Raw genomic sequence first — 21,891 nt, 5'->3', positions numbered from 1 at the left:
CTGCTAGCTGGCATCTTTAACTCATCCTTCAACTGGTGATCCTGTCTATTGCTTTTCTTCATGTTATGTAATTAAATATGTTACTATATGGGAGTGTTTGAATTTACTTTAGAACAGCCTCCTCTGTTTTAGACCTAGTGTCATAGAGGCCTAACTTTTTTGCCATTTGGCTGGCAGCCATTCAATTTGTTTGCCATGCAGTCGGCATTTGCTTTTATTTCTACGTAATTGCGAATCTTTTGAAGCGATGCGAACTATATCATCGCAGTACATTGTCCTACCCGTATGCATATTGATTGATAGCCAATTTGCACGTGCTCCAATTTGTGCCTGGGGTTTGCTTATTGTCGCCATGTTCGGCCCATACGAAATCAGTTCCCCTGCTCGATGTTCTTTGGCTGCACCCACATGGATTGTCACGTTTGTGTTTTGTTTTGCTTTTGAATTCTTGGAAATGTGTCGAACACAAGAGCCGCGAGTTTTCCACCCAGCAATTTGCAATCTGTGATAGATGGCTTATGTAACTGCCAAAGATTGTAAGGCACAACACAAACCAACACCAAAGTGGCGAAAATATTAGACGCGTCGGGGGAATTACGTCGTTTGGTCTGCTGGTTTCGAGTCGACAAGTGCAAGGCACTCAATCAATTAGCGATAGTCGATAGCCACAGACATGGGCTTTATCAATGCTTCGGTTTGGTGTGTGGGGTTACACTGGGAAATATTCGAAACTAAAAAGAGTTATAAAGTCCCATTTTCACGAAGGGACTTTGAGCTAGCAAATGTCATATTGCTTCTTAAGTGTTGCGAAACTAACAAATATCGTAAACCCCCTATCGATATCACTTACTTTTTTTATTAATACAGAAAGTTTTATTGAGTTCCATTAATTTACGACTTTCTATGGTCGTAATTAATCCTCTGCTCGCTCTCCGCATTTTCCGCCGATTTTCCATGAATGGCAGCTTTTTATCGGACCTGCACTCGCATAATTCATCGTATCGTTATAAAGTCCCATTTTCAGCAAGGACTTTGAGCTAGCAAATGTCATATTGCTTCTTAAGTGTTGTGAAACTAACAAATATCGTAAACCCTCTTTTGATATCACTTACCTTTTTTATTAATACATCATTTACACCACTCATGTTACGCTAAAGTTTTATTGAGTTCCATTAATTTACGACTTTCTATGGTCGTAATTAATCCTCTGCTCGCTCTCCGCATTTTCCGCCGATTTTCCATGAACGGCAGCTTTTTATCGGACCTGCACTCGCATAATTCATCGTATCGCGTTTTGACAGATTCGGAATGGAATCGCGACTTTCCTCGCCCACCCAACACGCGTACGAGATTTCAATTGCCCGTCGAGTGGCACACATATATTATACCAGCTCTCGAAATGAGACGCATCATAAATAATAACTAATGTTTTGATAAGCCCCCAAAGAGCGCCAACCACTTTTTCTGTTTATCAAATTACGTATGAAGTTTGCTCATTAATTTTGGCAAAGTGAGTGTGGGGAAACATGGGTAGTGTAGCACACAGAAACCCCTGGAGGAGGCCTAACCCCTTCCGCTGAAATTGCGTCTGAGTGGCTTCCGCTGATTTGCACTGAAAGTTGCACAGTGGGGTTTTTGCACCTATGTAGCTCATAAGGGGGGATTTCTTGGTCTTCAAGTCGCGCTCATTGCGTGGGCTTTGAGCCGTCGAGGAACGTCATCCTCCAAGTCTGCGGCGTGCAGACGACAGAACTAGACGTAATCTCGGCGAGCTGTCAAACAGTATCTTAAAGATGCCTCTCTGACAACTTGGCTGGCAACTGGTTCTGAACGCAGCCGTCTGCGGAGAGGCACTAAATTCTGCGGCCTTTTGACCAAGTTTATGACACACGTTTAGCTGTCTACTTGGCCCACGCTCATCCGCTTTCAGCAGGAAGAGAGTTGAAGTTGCCCATTCTCCGTTGGTGCGACTCCCCTTTTCCTCTTTATCGCCCCTCGGTGTTTCTATTTTCAATTAAGATCTCGTATTTCAGGCGCCCGACAAACGCGCAATTGTTGTTGTTAAATTATTAATTGACATTTGCCTGGCGCCACAGAAGAGCAACTCAAGTGCCAAGACTCCCGCCCGCTCTCCCTTTTTTTGTTTACAAATTAGTTACACAGTTTTTCAATTTACTTATATTTCGTATTGCCCGTTTTTCTGTTTGCCCCGTAGGTGAATTCAGTGCGAATGTTCAGCCAGACGTTGAAGCTATGGCCGCCGCCGCTTTGAGTGGCATGGAAATGGGATCTGGACCAGGATCAGAGGGCTATGAGGATGCCGACAATGAGAAAAGCAAGGCCATGGAAAATGGTGAGTCCACCATCTTTATAAAAGCGTTAAAAAAAGAGTGTCATAAATCAGCATAGAATAGATTGCATATCATATCTTATAAATGTTTTAAATTATAACATGATCATAACACCCGGATGTATAGATCAACAGCAAGTTCATATTTTCAATTTGGAGAACTTAGTTCAACATCCTCGATAGTATAGTGGTTAGTATCCCTGCATGTTAAGCGGGTGACAGGGATTCAAATCCCGCTTCTCATGCGGGGGACCGGGGTTCAATTCCCCGTCGGGGAGATGTGTAAACATTTTTTTTCTGGTTTGACTTAAAATGGAAAAAATATTGTGAAAAAAAAATGCTCTCGCATCTCCCCGACGGGGAATTGAACCCCGGTCTCCCGCGTGACAGGCGGGGATACTAACCACTATACTATCGAGGACGGTGAAAGACACTCGCCAAATGTGGCATACGATTCTCGTTAGCCTTCGGTTGGGTTCCATCTGTGGAAGACCTTCCTTCCTATGGCATTAAGTTCTGTTTGGAAATATATTAAAAGAGGCGATCGGATGCAGCCATCCTCGAAAGGTGTTAATGGGGGGAATACTTAATGTTCTTACAAATTATATTTGACGCGGCTGAACTCGCAATGTGGCAGAGAGGAGTATCTGTGTGCGTCATAACCCCGTGATTGTATGGGTAGATTTATGCCCAGCACCGCGTGTAATTATAATTTATCGTTGTTGAAATTCCTTAAAACTTTAACACCTTACCTTGTGACCGTGAAGTGCAGCAGAACGAAAGGGAGCCTGAGATAGAATCGAATATGAGTTGGTGCCTGGTTAATTGCACTTCAGTTTTTGACGAAGAGTAGATTTAGTGGTGTTAATGAAGAGCTGCCAGGGTGATCTGCTTTTCGGGCTTTCGTGTGTGTATCTATCAGATTTTAATTCATTGCAAAAGTGTGCAAGAACGGAACGAATTCCGAGCATTTTTCCACATGTTGCTGACAACATGAAATGTCTTTGGTTTATTTTTATACACACCCAACAACACACGGGCACACAATAAAGTGTCGCCCACGTTGACACAAATTTCTGGTACAATACGAAAATTTCCATGCTGCAGAGATACAGATACACAGACTAGTATCCATGAGACGCTGGACAGTGCTACCGACCAAAAGACTGGCGGAGGAAAAGGAAAGAAAGGCGAAGAACAATCGGGTAGCATTGCCTGACTTTGATTTAGGGCCCAGCCACACTCCAAGTGACATCTTGGACCTTTCCCGAGACCTTCGTCTTTTGTCTGATTTCTGGTGATTTCGTTGATTGGGAGCCTGTTGCGCACATCTGTTGGCCATGTTGCAGTGACCCGGGGTTCACCTCTCTGCAGCTTTGTGTATTTAATGCTCGGTTCTAACAATATTTCCAGAGATACAGTCGGATTCGTTACAGATACAGATACATTCGGCCCGCCAGCCTGTCTGGCCTTTTCCCTGGGAGTGTCGGCCCCGTTTTGTGTTTATTGTATGGATGGAATAGTGTTCCCCCGCCCTCCAGCGTTTTTCACACGAAATACTCGAAAATCCAACATGGATTTTCTATTGTCTGGATTTCAAAGTAAATATGTATGTATGGCTAGAATCAACCTTTAGCCCCCGCATTTCCACTCGAGCGAAAGAGCAAACAACTCCGAGAGCACAGTGCAGTGTTAATGGAACGAACAAATCGAAAGGTTTTTTTTTAGCACAGGTGCTAATTGGTCAATGCAGCAAATACTCGCGTTCTCCTATTGCGAGAATTAGCACGGATCGTTCGGAAATTTCGCGCTAGAGATACTTTCAGAATTCTGCCTCTAATCAATTGCGATCCACAAGTCATGCCTTCTGCACATTCCACTTAACTGCAAAACTGTCAATTTCTCAAGCGTAGCGGACCAGTGAAAAGATAATAACTTGCTTTTTAACATAGGTTTAAAACTCAGTCTAAAAAAATAATTAGATTTATAGCCGGCACATTAATATATGGCCTATATGATCATAAATTTGGGAAAACGATCAATGCCATTCCTTCGGTTCAATCAACTTCATGAAACAATACGTTATATTATTAATATTTCAAAAATGTTAAGAATAAAGATGAGAGACACATACAACTTAAAAGAAATGATAAAAACAAAACAATATTAAATTTGCTTAAAGAACGAACCCCATTTAAAAAGAAATGATAAGATTACGAATGGTATATTAAGTTCTTTTAATTCCCCTGACGAGTTAAATATAAATGGTATGTTGCTTTCCATTACACTCAATTGACGGCATCCCCAGATCCAACTTTATTTCTTGGCTCCTCTCCTCGAAAGGGGTACACGAGCAGTTGCCCTCTGGCCGATTGCATCCAAGTCCCTTCTCTGTCCCTCCTGGTTCGCTTCGCCTTCGTTTCGATTCTCTGCCTCTGGTGCAACCTCTCAGCGTCTGGCTGTGCACCGCATGACTCCTACACTTGAGAAATCACACCTCGGAGGCACCAGCAGCAGCAGCATCCACAATCCGGGCATTTAGGGAGCTGCAGCTGGAACTGGAGCTGGGGGCATAATCCAGAGATTTTGACTAGACAAAGGCAGAGCAGACCCCGAACCAGATCGAAATGAATTATGGCCGCGGGCGTGATAATAAACGAAAGATCACCACTGGAACTCAAGTGGAAATGCACGAAGAAAAATTTGAAATTATATAAAAAAAGATGCGATTTATATTGAAAAGAAACTAAACTAAATATACTTTCATACTTTTTCTGTATCTAAAATTCATAGCATAGCAATAAGATGTATTCATGTATATTTTATTTTTAATTATTATTTGAGAATCTGGTTAATTTTTTTTATTGTGTGAAATCAGAAAGATATGGCCAAGGTGGAGGTTTAAGTTCGGGTGTTATCGCGAGCAATAGACAAAATGAGCAAGTTATGCGCGGATTACAGAGGTCGTCCGCTGGTTCAAATGCGTTTTTAATGCCATGAGTTACCTGAACAAACCCGAAGTGCTAAGCGCTTCTGATTTCCACAGGTAGAAGAATGGGAAACTTCAGAGTCTAGGCCATAATTAGCAACGACTACTGTGCGCCTAATGAGACCGTCCGCGCAGAGCCTGTAAAACCGATATCTTGGGGATGCGATTGGCGGTGGCGGTGGGATACTATCTTGTGGATGCGCTCGGGAGAACAGGAGGCGGAGTTCTATTAGTTGGCAATGGTGTTGCTGCTAATCACACGTTTGCTCGCTTACAAAATCGACCAAAACTGTTATTATTCCTGCACATAGTGTGCATGCAAAAGGGCCCTGCAATTATGCAGGCCATTCCGATTCTCCCGATACCTCCCCACCATATGTACGTACGTACGTACGTATGCCCCATCTAGATATGTCAGTTATAATAAGCAGCTAAAGAAATACGAGCACGAACAACAACAACAACAACTACAGCACTGCGATGCTAACTCAAAGATCAAGATACACACGCACACACCTTTGTGAGAAAAAAACTTGAATTTCAAGTGAGAGCTCTGGCAAAACAAGAACAAATGCAAAGGGAGAGAGCCAAGAAGAGAGAGTATCTCTACCTCACGCGCGTTTTTAAACGCCAGCAAGTGTGTGAGTTGCGCGATTTTAAACGCCTGCTAGCGTTTTCTCGCGTTTTCCGCCACGCTCTCATGTTTTTCCTTACTACTCTCTCTCTCTCTCTTTGCGAGAGCAGCGCACTCTCTTTGCTCTCTTTTTCGGGTCTACCAGCAGCGGCGTTTCCAACTGTTGCACATTCGTCGATACGTTCTTCGCGAGTCGTGACGTATCCACCGGATTGGAAAAATAAACCACATTTTCAGATACAATCCAAAGAATCGTCGATTTTGTTTACGCGTGAAATATTTTCGAGTTTCAACCAAAAACCTGTGTGCCTAAGCTGAAATATTGTTAACTAATGAAAAACGAATAATAAAAGTGCATCCACGGCAATCTATATAGTTAATGATTTAAATAGAAAATTGCACATATATTTCTATGCTTAAACAAGTGCCAGTGCGAATAAACAAAATAGTGTAAACACAGGGGGAAAACAAGCAGAAACACACAGGATATGCCTCAACTGCGGATTGAGTTTCACCTGATTTGTATTGCCACCTTTCGTATATAATTATAATCAACGTGATCACGCGCTCACACCAAGCAAAAGCAAAAGCACATCGACAAAGAGCAGGCAAAGCACCACCAGAGCACCACCGCCACCACCACCACCAGCAGCAGCAGGATCAAGTTTTTGGCGAAACCCATAATTTCGCTCATCTTCCTGCTCCTCTTCTTCTTCTTCGCGGGCTCCATGGTGTCGCCGGCTTGACCGCCGCCGCCTGCCTATAAACAAACCCAAGTGGAGTCCCAACCCCAACTCCAGCTCCAGCTCCAACTTCGACTGCGACGGCGACTCCATAACAACGCGACGAAGACTCGACGAGATACAACGAATCCAGTTCTCCTGGTGCTTTTGTTTTGCTTTTGTTGCCGCTGCTGCTGCTGCTGCCTCGCGTTTATTGTTTTGCTGCATAGTCCGGAAAAAATAAACGTGGCAACGAGGGGATAACGAAGGGGAAACTGGCCCCAAAACACCCGGTATCCCGATACCCTCTCCATATAGAGGAAGGCCAACAAAAACAACCAAGAACGATCGGTTGGGGCAACAACAACTAAGTTGCATTGCAGTTGCCGCCGCCGTATAAAAATCATCAGCCTTTGGCCCACGTCGTTGTTGTTGCTCTTGTTGTTGTAGCCATCAGACATGGCGCCGAAATCCAGAAAGAAGAAGGCTCATGGTAAATATTAATATAACATTTCTTTGCTTTTTTTTTACTCTCTCGTGCACCTTGAAACCAGGCGGAAAAACAATTGTCCGGCATTCTATTGGGGCATATTAGTTTGAAAAACTTCAATTGCCATTTGAATGGCTTTTTCATGGTGGAAAGATTAAGGATAAACTATTCTTAGTTAGTTGAACCTTTTGTTTCTTTGGAAATATTTCGAAAATATACTACAAATATCACAATGACAATCTTGCTTCTGAATACTTTAATCTTTCTATATACAGCGGAAAAGTTAAAATCATTATAAATTTGATAAGATATATAACATTTTTTTTTTTTAATATTTATTGTCACATCTTGTTAGTACGACAATGATAAGTATTTCTGATAGATAAAAGCAGCAGGCTGATAAAAATTGTGCGCGCTATTTTCTTTGTGTTAATGAAAGTATTTTTAGACATGATAATTGTATAATCATAATAAACTGTAAATGGCACCAGTTTTTTGTAGTGCATACTTTTTTATGCTATATTTTTGTAAAGGTGTAATGCCAAATTAAGTAGCTATAAAAAAACCATACGAAAAAGGGCTTTAAGATAATATTAAATAAATAGCAAACCAGAAATGTGCCTTATCATGATTTTTTGAGCTGTAAAAAATACCAGCTTAGTTGAAATTGAAAATAAAACGAGTGATCTTACCAGTTTTTACCCATCGAAGTAGTATTTATTTAATTATTTACTCGTAAAAGATGAGTATTTACAATTCGATTGGTTTCCTTTAGTGCCATTTAACCTGGGAATTGGCTATTTGAGCATTTATGCGATATTTTGCGAGATTTCCCCAAGCTTTCACCGCTGCTCATAGTTGTCGCTTATCGGCCAGTGGATCGGCGGACATGGCCATCTAAATAGTAGTGCCATTATCATCGGCATGATCATGGTCTCATAAGTATTCAGCGCTCATATTACAAATCTGTGAGCATATCCTGTTGGTTTTCCCTGTGCTCTTTCCTATCCCTAACCTCCTCACCCCTCAACGAATTCAATTGAAATTCGTTTTCTAATTGCGTTTTGTTGTTCGACGACTGCGGTTCTATGCCAAGTGTGTCTGGGATCTGGGGACTCCTGACCAGCCCAAGGAGATTCCGATTTCATCGGCTTAAAATATGCGACGTTTCTCCTCCGCTTCTTTCTTGCGAGTTGTGCATGTTTTTCTTAATTTTTTATGACCCTGAGCAGGTAGAACGGAGTCGATTTGAAAGATGGAAAAACGAACAAATAATACGAAGAGCAACAATCCGGGCACCCCTTGCTGAAAGAGTGGATACCCAAAAACCAAAAAAAATTCGAAAAAAATCGAAAAAAAAAGGGAGAGAGAAAAAGATCAGCTGTCAATTTTATGGGTGCCCCTTTCTCCAACTCCTTTTTTCTGGGGTGTTGTACGCACATATTTTATGCCTTTTTGTGTGTGTGCCCAACTTTGTTGTCATTTCATTTGCTTAGATTATTTTGATATGCATCTGAGCATTTGATTTGGGCTTAGACAGGCAAATGAATTTAACGACCGCGCGTGGTGGATACACATTGATATAATCCCTTTTCATCCTCTTAGAGCAACGCATTGCTTGATCTTTTAATCACGCTGATAATATTCAAATCTTGGATGGCTTAGATAGTTAATAGCTTGGGATTTTGTCAGACTTCTAGCCATAAATGGAAGCAATTTAAAGCACTCAGCCGCACTTAAGTATTTATTAAAATATTTATAAATTAGCTCACCAAAACATGAATATCCAGATTGCTATTAAGCAATAGGTAATAACCGTGCATAACAAGTAAGCTGCAGTTGAATATTTTAGTATTATTACTTTATAAATGCCCATGAATGTTTATTTAATTATTAAATGCTATAAGTTTTACTCTTTCTGACAAATGGAGATATGAAGAATAGCCTTGAAATCAATATAGTTAAACCTATAATCAATCATTCAATTTTTCAAACTAGAACCGCTCTTGATTACAGTACTGGACTCTAGTAGTATTTAGTTATTTGTGAGTATAAACAATAGTTTATTTAGGTTTTTGTTGGCCTTCTGAACGCCTGCCAATCGTCTGTGCATCCGTCCAGGTGCAGATCTCTTCGATTATGTAGTTGATTTGCTTTGTGCAGCCTGGGCATTCCTGTGCCTGGGTCTCTTAATAATAAATTCGCCACGGGAGGCTCCCGTCCCCTTGGTCGTTCCTGGTCCTCCTGGTCAGTCGGTTGTGCCCATGACAAATCGCAGCAAATGCCAAACAACAGACAACAGATAAAATCCCTCGAAAGCGCAGCAAATACGAAAAACACCTTTTGATGTGGGCATTGTAGCAGTTGGAAAGACAAAGAGACCAGGGCACACCCACGACCGAAATGGGAAAATCTCGCAATCGAGTTGTTTTCCCCGAAAAATCGATGAAGGAAAGAGTCGGCGTTTGATTGAAATAGTAAGCTCCGATGGTCAGAGACCCAGTTTCGGTTGCACTTCGATCATGCCAAGTGCAGACCTGTCATGAAACTATATGCCACGGCGCTACTATTGCGATGGGAAGTACTCTAAATGTTTTTTCGTGGAATCACCTAGCCAACAAATTGTGGCGATAGCTGATGTGGAGCGACGTATGCTGATAAGAGCGTAGAAGTGTGCGTTTTTGGGGGGCAGTAAATACTAATTCCCAGGTATATGACCGACAGGCCGCTGTGTTTATGGAATAGGTTTGGTCGTTCCCGAGTTCCCGGGCTAATCTTATCAATTTTGTCGTCCGCCGCCTTTTCGTGCGCGTAAACAAACAAAAATAGTTATAATAATAATAATAAGCGCAAAGCAACACAAAAACAAAATAAATAGTATAGACTTCAAGTACGTAAGCGCACGTTTCTTTTTACGACGAGCGTGTGGGGCTGCATTTCGAGTGCGTTTTCCTAGCGTTTTTAGTCGGCTCAGCGCATAACTAAAAGGTTTTTCAAAGCATAGTAACCATAAACTACATCGTCGAACATATATCTTTTTTTTATATATTTTTATGCTGCGACCAGCACTTTTCGCACACTTCCTCAGCGAAATTGTATTTATTTAAATTAAGTTTAAATGCCAACCTGGCCGAAAAGCGCACGCAAAGAAGGGGGTCATTGATTTGTCGGGCCTTCCGAGCGATGCGTTCTGAGCGATCAGCAGAAAAACACCGACTAGACATCCGTCGCGTCTTCGGACGGAAAAAAGTAAGGCGTCATACTAATATGGCCATATCTCTCGGCTACGTGGATTCGTTTTAAATCAGCGATTACTCTGGCATTGACTTGAACGGCGACTCATGATCTTCAATTTGAATACAATATTCACACAATGAAAGGTTGCCCATTGCGATGCGCTTATCAGATGAAAGATTAACGAATTATTCTCGGAATCGCAAATGGCAGGGAATTCAAATAAAACCTGATTTACTTAACCCAGCTAAACGTTAGAGTACAATGCCATACGATATGCGGCTGTACTTTCTTTATTGAGGGAATTACATGAGAAGAGCGCGGCGCGAACTCTGAGATTCGTTCCGAGAAAATTGCATAAGTTAATAACACCTTGTATCTTGGTTATATGCATTACAAATACAAATAAGCAATTTACTTAAATGTTTTAGATTGAACTTGAGTTACATTGTTATGCACAGGCAGCACTTCCTCTCGAGCTGTCGCCTCGTGATTAACTACAGATTATTCCATTAATTCTAAATCAAATGTGGCACCATTCAATTGAGATATGCTGCCTCTTTTTGCTGTTCTGCTGCAGTTCTTCGAGTGCAGCGTGCGCATATCCTGTTTTCTGGATCAGCCGATGCGATCTGTCGCCAGCGTGTGGAGCACACATGTGTGTGCCGCTCACAGGGCGCGTGAAAATGACGATCGAGGCGAGGCGAATCCATCCGTCCGTCCTCCGGTCCTCCAGCCCATCCGACCATCCATCCATCCATCCGAGCTATACACTGCATTTGCGCTGTGCAGCGGGAAGATGCGGATATGCTGAATGCTGAGTAGGCGGCAGCTGCTGCTGTTTGTCAAAACATTGGCATGGAATTCGCTGTGGGGCTGGGCAAGTGAAATGATATGTATCTGCCAGATACACGTACTCGCACATATGTAAATGCCGCTTCCTGCCGGCCCTAAACGAAGCTCCATTGGGGAACAACTACCGCCTCGGCCACAAATTCCGCTTAATTTCGTTGACGATTAATCAAAATCAAATAAATGCAAGTAACTTGGCTCTCCTTCATCTCGCTGGCTTTCCAGCTCCTTTGCTAACTGCTGCTGGCCGTTTGGCTGATGATGGATTTCGTGATAAATGAAGTGAAATTTGAGTGGATTGTATGCCGTTCTCGGGTTGATTTTCGTTTTTGTTTTTTTTTTACCCCATACAAATGCGTTAAATGCTCGAAACGATTATCTCGGGTCTGTAAGGGGGGCTCAGTTTTATGATGGTTTTAATTTTTGTGTGTTCGTGTATTCACAGTTGTGTTCAAATCATCATTATCATCAGAGTTGGATTTTGTGGTAATTAAAGAAAATTTGTGAGCTGAGAAAAAAATTAATGATAAATATAGGGACAAAATATTAAATTTTTGTGAAATAAAATTATATATTTTGCTTGCAAAGAGCACTATTTTCTTGAACTGTGCTGTAAGCAGTACCTTTAGTTTGCTGTAGCTGTTTAACTTGTGCAGTATTAACATCATATCTCTTCTTTTCAACCCCGCTCTTTCAAAATTTATGATCTTAGCTGCTTTGCATGGTCATTGTTCCACATTCTTTGGAGTTTAAATCTTGATAATCCTGTAAGAATTAGCAGTGCCCCGCTAAGTTTGTCAGTTATTTAGAGCTGCTACTACTGGCCAGCAATATGATTTTTGATACACACTCGCTTCTATTCTAACTTTTATGGTACCCACTCACCAACTTTTGTTGTTGGTTGGTAAATGTGTCGCACAGACAGCACGGCGGCATGTTTATTAGACTGCAAACACAACGGCAACAACTTTTGTTAGCCGCACAATGAGAATCGCGCGAATGACAACGCACATTGGCACGTATTGCTCATTTGGCCGTATGTGCATATCATATCAAATAATATTGCTATATATACGTTCGAGTTTTATTTTTCTATCTGAAATGCGAAAACCGAAATCTGAAATCCGAAATTTGCATATTTTCGGTGTCTGTTAGTCTGCTGGCTGCGATTTATATATATTTATATGCTTTCCTGTCTATTAAAAGCCTGCACACGTCATTCCGTCGCCGGGGCAGCCTTAAAAGGCAGCGAGTGATGGTGGTGGCCGTTCGCCAATGTTTGATTCATCATCAGGTGACCAAAAAAGCGTAACAATAATGGCCAGCAGTCAAACAGTCTGGCCAAAAGCAAACGGCGAGTAGCAACATGTTGCTGCTGCAGTAGCAATTGCTGCAACAACATGTTGCTGGCGGTTCGGTTTGGAATTGCTTTTCGAACTTTTTTGTATGCGAAGTGGGCTGTGGCCATAAATCGAATTGACATTTTGACGCGACTTGCATTGATTGTTGGCTGGGCCCACCCACATGCTCTTAAATCTCGTATGCAAAAAGTCCCTGTTCGGACGCCACTGGGTGATTCATCAACTATCCCTGCTGGACATCCGTTGTGGCCTCCTCGTATCTTTGACAGTTGTAAATCTGGCTTTTTCGCAGAACAATTTTGACTGCACTTAAGCTTTACTTCTGAATTCTGAGTTCCTGTTGGGGCGTCAGTTTCCTTGCTTCCTTGGCAATTTATAATCGTTTTCTCGGAAGGAGTCGTCGTCGTCGCACGTTAAATGTTGCCAACAAATCGCAGACGACAAATGCGCAGACAGCTTGACTTTATTTTCGTGCCGCCAAGCCATAGCCATATATACTATATATACAATGTCTGCGTACAAGTTTATTTCTAGCCAAATAGCATTTGGTATTTCGTCTGGCAGGCGCATAAATTTCGATTTAGAAACAAAAAGAAGCGAAACATTCAAGACGACGACGACTAATTAGCCGCTCTGTTGTTTTTATTTTAATTTTGACCCAGCCAAGGCAACGCGAAAAACAGAATACTCCTCCATTTCGCTACTGTGGAGCAAATCATCTGGTCATCTTGATCTCGGCTTGAGTGACTTTTGGCTAACGCCTCCTCCTGATTTGCATTCGAATCCAATTCCAATTTCGATCTTGCTGGCGATGATGATTGGCAATCATCGCCCCAATATCAATATTAATGTCGTTGATCCCCCGATTCGTTTTGCTCATTTTCGATTTCTTGATAAAATCGCAATAAAAATTATATCAGCTGCTGCTGCCATTGAATTATGCAAATTGTTTCTTATATATATCTCTTTTTTTGGTCTCGAACTGTAATTCAATGTCCGACATTAAAGTCGCTGGCCGATAAGATTTTTATGATGATTTTATATGTGATTTTAATATTTATTTACTCGTACATTGATTACAATAAATTGCTAACTCTTTTTTCACTTCTTTTTATTTCAGGTAAGTGTCAAATCTGCGGAAAAATGAAAAGTCTGGAATATAGAAAATCAAATGTAGATAAGTATTAAATTCTAAAAGAAAGAAAACCTGGAAACATTTAGATCCAACGAATAACTCACCTATGATGGTTTGGTGCGATTCGCTGGCGTTTTCGGCGCGTTTTTAAACGCCTTCGCCTGGGTGGTCCACAGCTGCTGCAATTTTTCATATTTGTATATGCACATGTGCTTTTTTTCGAATGTTTTTTAATAATTTGCGCCTGCAATTAAAAATCATTAAGCCAAATCAGCGCGGTCTGCCCGCCGGGCTCTCTAATTAAAGCTGATTGTGTTGATTTGGCTGCCGTATGCAGAGGGAAAATGTCGGATAAAAATATAGGAAAATTATGCACTATCGCAGATGTATGAATGCTGCAATTGTTTTTAATTGCCCAAGTGAAGGCGAGGGCAGATTGGGGCTAGTCCATATGCCAAATTGTGTCAGATACAAAAATCTGACCATTAGCATCGACCATCTGCTCATTGGAAGTGAGATTTGTTCGGCGATTGTTTTACTTTCCAGTTAGCGTTTCATTCACAATTTCCACGCGACTACGAAAAGACAAATACACCAAATAGAAACACACCAAAAACCAAATATAAATAGGCAACACAGGCATTAATTATGGCCGTTTATAAGGAAAAATCGTTTTAAAAGTTGTCATGCCCAAGCGTGGAGTGTGCAAACAACAACCACAGAGGCTTGGCAACCAGTGCCAGAAACCCGTTTACCTTCGCCATCATTCTTTTTATTTAGTTTGTTCGTTTTTTGTTAGGAAAACAAACGATTTTGTTTTGACTTCAACTTTGGGTTAAAGTCTTTTCGCTCCTCCACACACAGCCTCCTTTCCCTCCAGCCGACGATTAATTTATTTCTTTAGCTTTGTATTTGTAAACCCATTTCTGGGGTTTGTTCAGAACCCTGGCTATAATTCCCACAAGGATTTGGGGAACATAAATTTCCGGACATGATGCTCACACCTGGGGCATAAATTCCTATTTCTAACGAAACTGATTTGAATGATAGTTATTTGATTTCTCGGAATTAACCTAAGCTTAAAGCTTGAATCACATTCCCCGCATGACAAATCCGCCGAAACTAGTTGGAGTTTTGTTGGCTAAACTTATTAACTTGATGAATACCTACATTTTTTTGCGGTCATAAAACTTTGCGATGACTCTTGACTTTCAATTAACGCTTAAAAACAACGCCCCGGCTTTATTTAAAATAGCATTTCTCTCGCCAAACAATAAAATCCTAATTAAGTTCATAAACTTTCTTCATTTACAATGTATTCCAAACGATTGTATCTTAATATCTATACAAAACTACTATGTGGGCCCGGGTCTTTGGCAATCTATAAGTCATTGTTCATTGGAGGGCGTATGCAAAACGAAATGGGAAGAAAACAATTAATTGCTGTTGATTTACGGGGCGTATGCTTGATTTATTTAGCAATCGCTTGACCAAAAAGCAGGCGGGCAATCATTTTGCTTAATTTTTTTCCACTCTTTGTGTACTCGAATATTTTATTTATTGCCCACATGCGCGCCACAATAGAAGCTAACCCGAAGCCAATAGATAATGATGACTTCATTGCCAATGTTGCAACATCATCAGCCATAATCACAGTAGCCATTGAAGGAAGCTAGCCAGCCCGCAGGCGAAAAATTATAAAATCCATGTGGGCTACTGTTGGTTATTGATTTCGCGATTGGTAAATAGACGGTAATAATGCTGATGCTGTGGCGATACAAGTAATTACTAATGGTCGAGCAGCTAGTTAGGGCAATCTGATAAAATCGAGATACTATTTGAGCTAATTCCAGTGTTACAACAAGCTTTGTAAGTGTATAGTACTTGGGCCAAGTGGCTTGTTTTGTTTTCTTAACTGTTTTCGCTGTCGTTGTTATCTTCCCGCGAAACCCGGCTAATTTATGCAGCACTCTATGCTTTGCATTTCAAGCAGTTTCCTCGCTCGGTCACATGTCCACCAAACTGGTATATATGTATATACCTGTGGTATATATACTATATACTATATAGACCCGGATGTCTTGATCTGTGTGCCCTCTGTCTCTGTCTCTGCCTCTCTTTCTCAGTCTAATGCCAATTCAATTTGAGACTAATGTAGATTGAGATACGATTTATGCAGATTATGCAAAGGGCGGTCGAGGCCCGATCTATTCAGCTACTCGGAATGGAGTGTAGGTGTCTTCTGAAGTCGGTGGGACTTGGCTCTCCACAGAAGCTTGGGCAGCATCCACAGCATCCGGCTGCCCACGCACTAAATTTGTGAAAGAAAAAGCCTCAAAACTAGACAGACATTTTGTTTAGCATTTTGTTGTGCCAACTGTCCCATTTGCTCGATTCCAAATCGCACTCCTCCCTTTTGGATTCCCTCCAGAGCCCACGCGGCTTTTATCGCCTAGAAGTCGCGTCGCCTGGGCGTTTGTGATTTAATTAAAAATATGCGACACTTAATTAAAACGCATGCGACGTTGAGACACTTGCAAATATTTCGAGAGACTGCAGCGCGTTTTATTAAGAATTTTGACAGCCTTTTTGATTAAGAGCCCCAGCCGCCCGAGGCACTTGGCAGGTTCGCTCAAACGCCCACGATCTTTTGGGATCTGAGCAAACGCGGCATGGGAAATAACTGGTTGCTTAGCTGATTTATCGGAAGGCAAAAACCGAAGCCGAAGCCAGTTGGCCATTCATGCCGCTTACAGCTGCTGGCTAACAGCAAAAACATGTTTGTATTGCCTGTGACACGTTTTGAAAGTCAATTAAACGCTTGTAAAATGCATTTATGCAAAGCGAAACGCACTCTGGTCGCAAAACAATGGCGATTTTACAGGCGCTACAGTGACGCAACAGTGCGTTAACAGTGGGCGTCGGATGCTACCGAGAGTTCACTGTAGCAGCGACCCACACAGAACCCCAGAGCCCAGAACCAGTTCTCAAAACTTAATTACACAGATCACTTTTATCTTGCTGGATATCTAGCGGGGAATGTCGTCTAATGTCTAATCTAATGCGAATTCATTCAGTTCGCTGGCAAAGGAAAGTTCCGTGCGCCATTTACTCAAGCGCAAACAGACTTGAATACGCAAATGCTATGATAAAATTTGGCAAGCTCACAAACAATTGCGGTAACTAAATTTAAATTGCCCCCAAAAGAATTATAGCCACGTAAACCGAAGCAAAGCAGAACGAAACAAACAAGCATCAGTTGGTTGGATAAAAAGCCGAAACAACGACGTCAGCAAGTCACAAGTAGAAAAGTAGAAATCTCAGGGGACCGGGCGAATAAATCTGCCAATATAAATAAATCCGCCGTTTGGCAGGAGACTGCGGATCAGATACGACTAGGAAAATCAAATGCCAGCCAGCCAATTCATTAGCAACGACAGAAATTATGGAAAATGCCCGCCCACTTTTCTCGAAATTTGTACAATAAATACCGGGGAATACAACATGCCGCGCTGCCTACGTCGAACAATAAAACTTAACATTATTATATAAAAATGTATAGCACAGAAACAACAAGCCATGGATATGAAAACAGACGCCCACAGTTCGCAGGCCACCCAAACCAAAAAAAAATTGAATGGAGGAAAACGTGCGGAAAAGCACAAATGCCACAAGTGGAATTTGGTATTTAACAGGTGACTGGGAAATGCCCTTTCAATTAGAAAAAATAGAGTATAGTATTTGGTTCCCCGCTACTCGAAATATTCTAAATATAAGCTGAAAATGAAAGTTTAGAAAGAGTATTAGGCATTCGTTGTAGAATCCACGCATGGTTCGTGTCTCGGCTAAGTGCCTCTTCAGACGTCACAGGCTCTTTGTGTTTGTTGGTATTGCAGTTACTGCTGCTTTTGTTTGGACTAGAATTAGGGAGCTGATGATGCATGAGCCATTCCATTGATGAGCTCACTCCAGCCGGCCGTGTCAGGTGTGCGTTCTTGTACCGTGAGTACTACGAGTAGTAGATACTTAGATAGACTTGTGTATATTTCTCGATCACATGACTTCTTGTTCTTATTCGCACACTTGAGCATCTTTAGAAAACACTTGAGTAACACTAGGACGAAGAATCAGTTTATCAGTGTTTATCACATTCAGAATTATTCCTAATCTGCATACTTGCATCATCTAATCCTATGTTTAGCATTCTCATCTTGCTAATTGCGCTACGTAAAAACTTGCTTCAATGCTGAACGTGTTCTATCACTAATTGAATTAGCTTAGCCTTATCTGCAACTAGCCCACTTCGATAACGGCTATAATTTACCTTTACTGACCTTATTTGATAAGTTAGTTATGTATTGCTATTTTAAAAGTGTTGTAAATTGTGGTAATCAAAGCCGCTTAAATTCGATTGTGACTCCTTTTCGGAACGCAATGCCCAATTTGGCGAGCGAATCTCCCAGCAGATTAACATTGACCCGTAATTACTTTATATGGCTCGCAATTTTAATTAGACCCTCGACTTTGAGCAGCTGCTTTCGAGCCATAAACAGTGGGTAGCAAAAGTAATGGCACGATCAAATAGAGAACAATCAGCGGTGGCTGTGTTGTGTTCAAAGGTCTGTCAATTGAGATGGGTTTATAGTTTTGCAACGCACTGTCGGCGGCATGTGGGGAATATTTTATGGCATGATTCAGCTAACGATTTCCGCTGCCAACGCTCCTCTGACATGGGTGCAGTTTTTCCCGCTGCTGATTCCCCACCACCCAGGCGTCTAACATCATCATAGTACCAGAGTCACCATGATGATCCGATCTCCAATCTCCGAGAGCCGTGAGCTGTGGGCTATGGGCGTGGGCCGCCTGCCGCCTCCCTGTCGAGATCGTGCCGCAAACATCGCATCAACCGACTGGCCGGGCTAAAAATATGTATTCGATAGGCTTGCTCCACCCACAAGGGCCAAGTGGAAAAGCTATAGCCTTCAGCTTGAGCTCCCATCCCTTCCTCATCCGTTTAGAGTTTTATTTTTATGCAAGCTAAGAACACCAACTAACACACAAGTGCTTGGTAACTATACTTTTATCTCGTTTAATTCGCTGTTCATATTTTTAAACTAAAACTACTGGCTGTGTTTGGTTTCTTTCCACGCAGCGAAGAAATATTTTTGGAAACATGTTTGGAATAATGTCAATTATGATTGGAATCAGTTTTGTTTTTGCACGCCAACCGTTTATGATTGGAAATATTATTTTACGAGGCTGCATCTTTGTGCGTTTGAATGCCGGCCATATAGAGCCCCTGTTCCTGTGACTTCCCTTTCGTGTTTGAAGAGTTTCACATAAAAATGCTTGTTTATTGCAACCGGCTAGCAAACAAACTCGCACACAAGGCCGGCCAACCTGGAGATTGCTTTGTTCTGGCCCTGCCGGCCAGGTTCAGTTTGGTTTCCTCCTATCTGTTTTTTCTTCACTTTTCGGGTTTTGCTGAGTGGCAAGCGCGTGCACTTGGCGCCAACTTGGAGCCGCCACATTGCCTTGCCCCCCGAGCCAAAACTGAAGCTGAACAGCTAACCGAAAGAGGCAACAATTTGGTTTCGAAGCGCGACGTCTTCTTCCTCCAAGCCCCTTATATTCCCCTTCCTGCCCGGCGGATGCCACTTGGTTGTCCGCGGTTCGTTTCATAATTTGGTTGGCCGTCTTTTTTTTTTGGTCGGTCTGGTCTGGTAAGAAATTCATAATTTGTCTGCACCACAACAGGCTACCGTGCTACGTGGTCATCGTTCTCGGTTCTCAGTGATTTGTTTTCCTTGCTTTTGCTGAGAGAGATGAGAAGCAACAGGTATTTGCGGATAAAAGTTGGCAGCGAATAAAACTTGGCTAGCTGTGAAACACAGCTAGTTTTCAATGAAACCCAAAACAATTGGCTTGCTGGCAATGTATCTGCATCGTTTTGCATGTTTTGCATGCCAACCGACACCAGATACAATTGGCGCGATAAAAACCGCGAGGGAAACGCGTGGCGACAGCGGCCAAACAGCAGCTGTCGCTGGCTATTAAATTGTAATTAAATTATTATCTCGCCGTGGCAATGGGCGTGCCCAAATGCAGGCAACATCCGCCAATTTGTGGATTTGCCTGGGTCTCGCTCTTTAGTATTTGTATTTGTATCTGCAACTGAAACTGCGCACTGTGAGTGCTTTGCATGTGTCACTTGCATTTTTCGTGCTGCAGCCTTGGCAACACGCGACCTGTTCGGATATGGCTCCCCCGAAAAAAAAAAACGCGAGGAATTCGCATCGTTAATCAACGGAATTGTATCTTTCAGAGCATTTTTAAGCATTACCATTAATAGCTCTTAACTGCGATCTGCGATCTCGTTTTTCGTGTGAATGTTGCGGCTTTGATGGATGGCCGGGGTCTTGTAACGAGCTCGTTTGAGCGTAAATAAGCGAATGGAATGGAATCCGAGAGTTTTGTTTTCCCAGAACTGCGAACGCCAATAAACAATAATGAGAATCGGAAAACAATACCCGCCGAAAGCTAGTCCGCAAAAGTGCGGAGCGATCTATGTGCGCTCCAATGTATCCAGATCCAGCAGATCCAGCATGACACACATCCGTTTCGGGCTTTACGACTTATAAATGGTCAATAAAAATGTCTAAAAATATGCTAAATACCTTTCGCACAGTCTGTGGGTAAACAAATCACCTTGTGCCAGCCACGAACCGTAAAAAATATGGCACATTCGCTTTGGCATTAAAGGCGTTTTTATGAATGAACTCAACTGCAAGCGGCTGAATGCAATTAAATGCGAAACCGTATTGAGCAGGTCGTGGCACTCAAACAATCCGACGATCCATGGGAAAGCCACCCACTCGACCGTAACTCATTCATCTAACGGCTGTCTGCCCCTCATCTCCGACGAGGAAAACGCACTTAATGTTTTCCTCGATGGCTGTCGCAGGCGGCAAATGGCCGTAAAACTAGCGCCCAATGGCCACAACGCCCACTCCATAACGGTTGAGCTGCAGCTCCAGCTCTGCGCTCCTCCTCGTGTGCCGATGGCTTGGTCAAGTGGCTGTGGAAAAGGCAGCTAGCTACCGAGCAGAAACAGCAACGAGCTTGTAATTAGTTGCAGATTTGCCAGCGACCTGAATCAATTGCTCGAGTTACCGTTACCAGCTACTTGCAACTTGCAACTTGCTACTCGGAACTTGCAGCCACGGCCCACTCTTCATGCTCAAACGCATTTTTATGCTACAGTTGCGGTTTGGTTTCTGCCGCCGTTTATAATCGCAGACTCAAAATAGCCAACTCATCAGATTGATTTTGGAGGTACTACTTGACCACTAATTTTGTGGTACAGGTCCGGGTACGGAAGTGGGATGTACTTAAAATCTTCCGAAGCTACAGCAATAAAACGTTAATAAACCTCCTGAAGACTTCTTGTTTTCTTAATCTGTAGTTTTCGGATTTATGATCAGGATTAAGGAGATTATAATTAAGGTTGGAAGAGGAGCAGTAACTAGTGTTTTTAGAAAACAATGTTAGCAGTTTACTACTGTACTTAATCCCAATGAAAGATTGTGGATGATTGGTTTAAAGGCGGGGATTAGACCAACCCACTCGTCAACTTTAAGTGCATTACTGCAACAGACGACTAGTTATTATAACCGGATATCATAAGGACATATTATAGGGGTCTTTGGGAAGCGTAAAATCAGAAAAACATGTTAAGGAAGCTAATATCTTTTATTAGCTTAAAAGACATGTCCAATCCCACTTTCAGGCAGGAAAAAATACGCAAGAATCGTAAAATTGGGGATGTTAACAAGATAATTTGATTCTCACCAGACTCTTCATTTCATATGGATTATCAATGAATGGTATATTAATGATTTTCTGTTGCCATTTTAGCCCGCTCCCTAACCTGCTACTGCGATGGCAGTTGTCCGGACAATGTAAGCAATGGAACCTGCGAGACCAGACCCGGCGGCAGTTGCTTCAGTGCAGTCCAACAGCTTTACGATGAGACGACCGGGATGTACGAGGAGGAGCGGACCTATGGATGCATGCCTCCCGAAGACAACGGAGGCTTTCTCATGGTGAGTCCCCTGCCAAAAC

At 42.2% G+C, this 21,891-nt stretch overlaps 1 protein-coding gene and 1 non-coding gene across 4 annotated transcripts in view; one reads left to right on the top strand and one right to left on the bottom strand.

Moving 5' to 3' along the window:
* LOC6731059 (bone morphogenetic protein receptor type-1B) overlaps positions 1-21,891 on the top strand; it is a 56,041-nt gene that overhangs the window by 31,834 nt on the left and 2,316 nt on the right. For 2 of the 3 annotated variants that reach the window (XM_016178964.3, XM_016178963.3), the window contains exons 2-3: positions 2,216-2,353; positions 21,685-21,872. In XM_016178964.3, coding sequence (XP_016023579.1) covers positions 2,216-2,353; positions 21,685-21,872 — 326 coding nt within the window. Of the gene's footprint in view, positions 1-2,215; positions 2,354-7,049; positions 7,189-21,684; positions 21,873-21,891 lie in introns of those variants that run through there. The other variant, XM_016178965.3, reaches the window with a different exon arrangement.
* Positions 2,700-2,771, bottom strand: Trnad-guc. The gene has a single exon. It is a non-coding gene; the product is annotated as a tRNA-Asp (tRNA).

The sequence above is a fragment of the Drosophila simulans genome, chromosome 2L (assembly GCF_016746395.2).
Source record: "Drosophila simulans strain w501 chromosome 2L, Prin_Dsim_3.1, whole genome shotgun sequence".
In the NCBI taxonomy this organism is placed as follows: domain Eukaryota; kingdom Metazoa; phylum Arthropoda; class Insecta; order Diptera; family Drosophilidae; genus Drosophila; species Drosophila simulans.
This window is presented reverse-complemented; position numbering and strand designations above follow the sequence as displayed.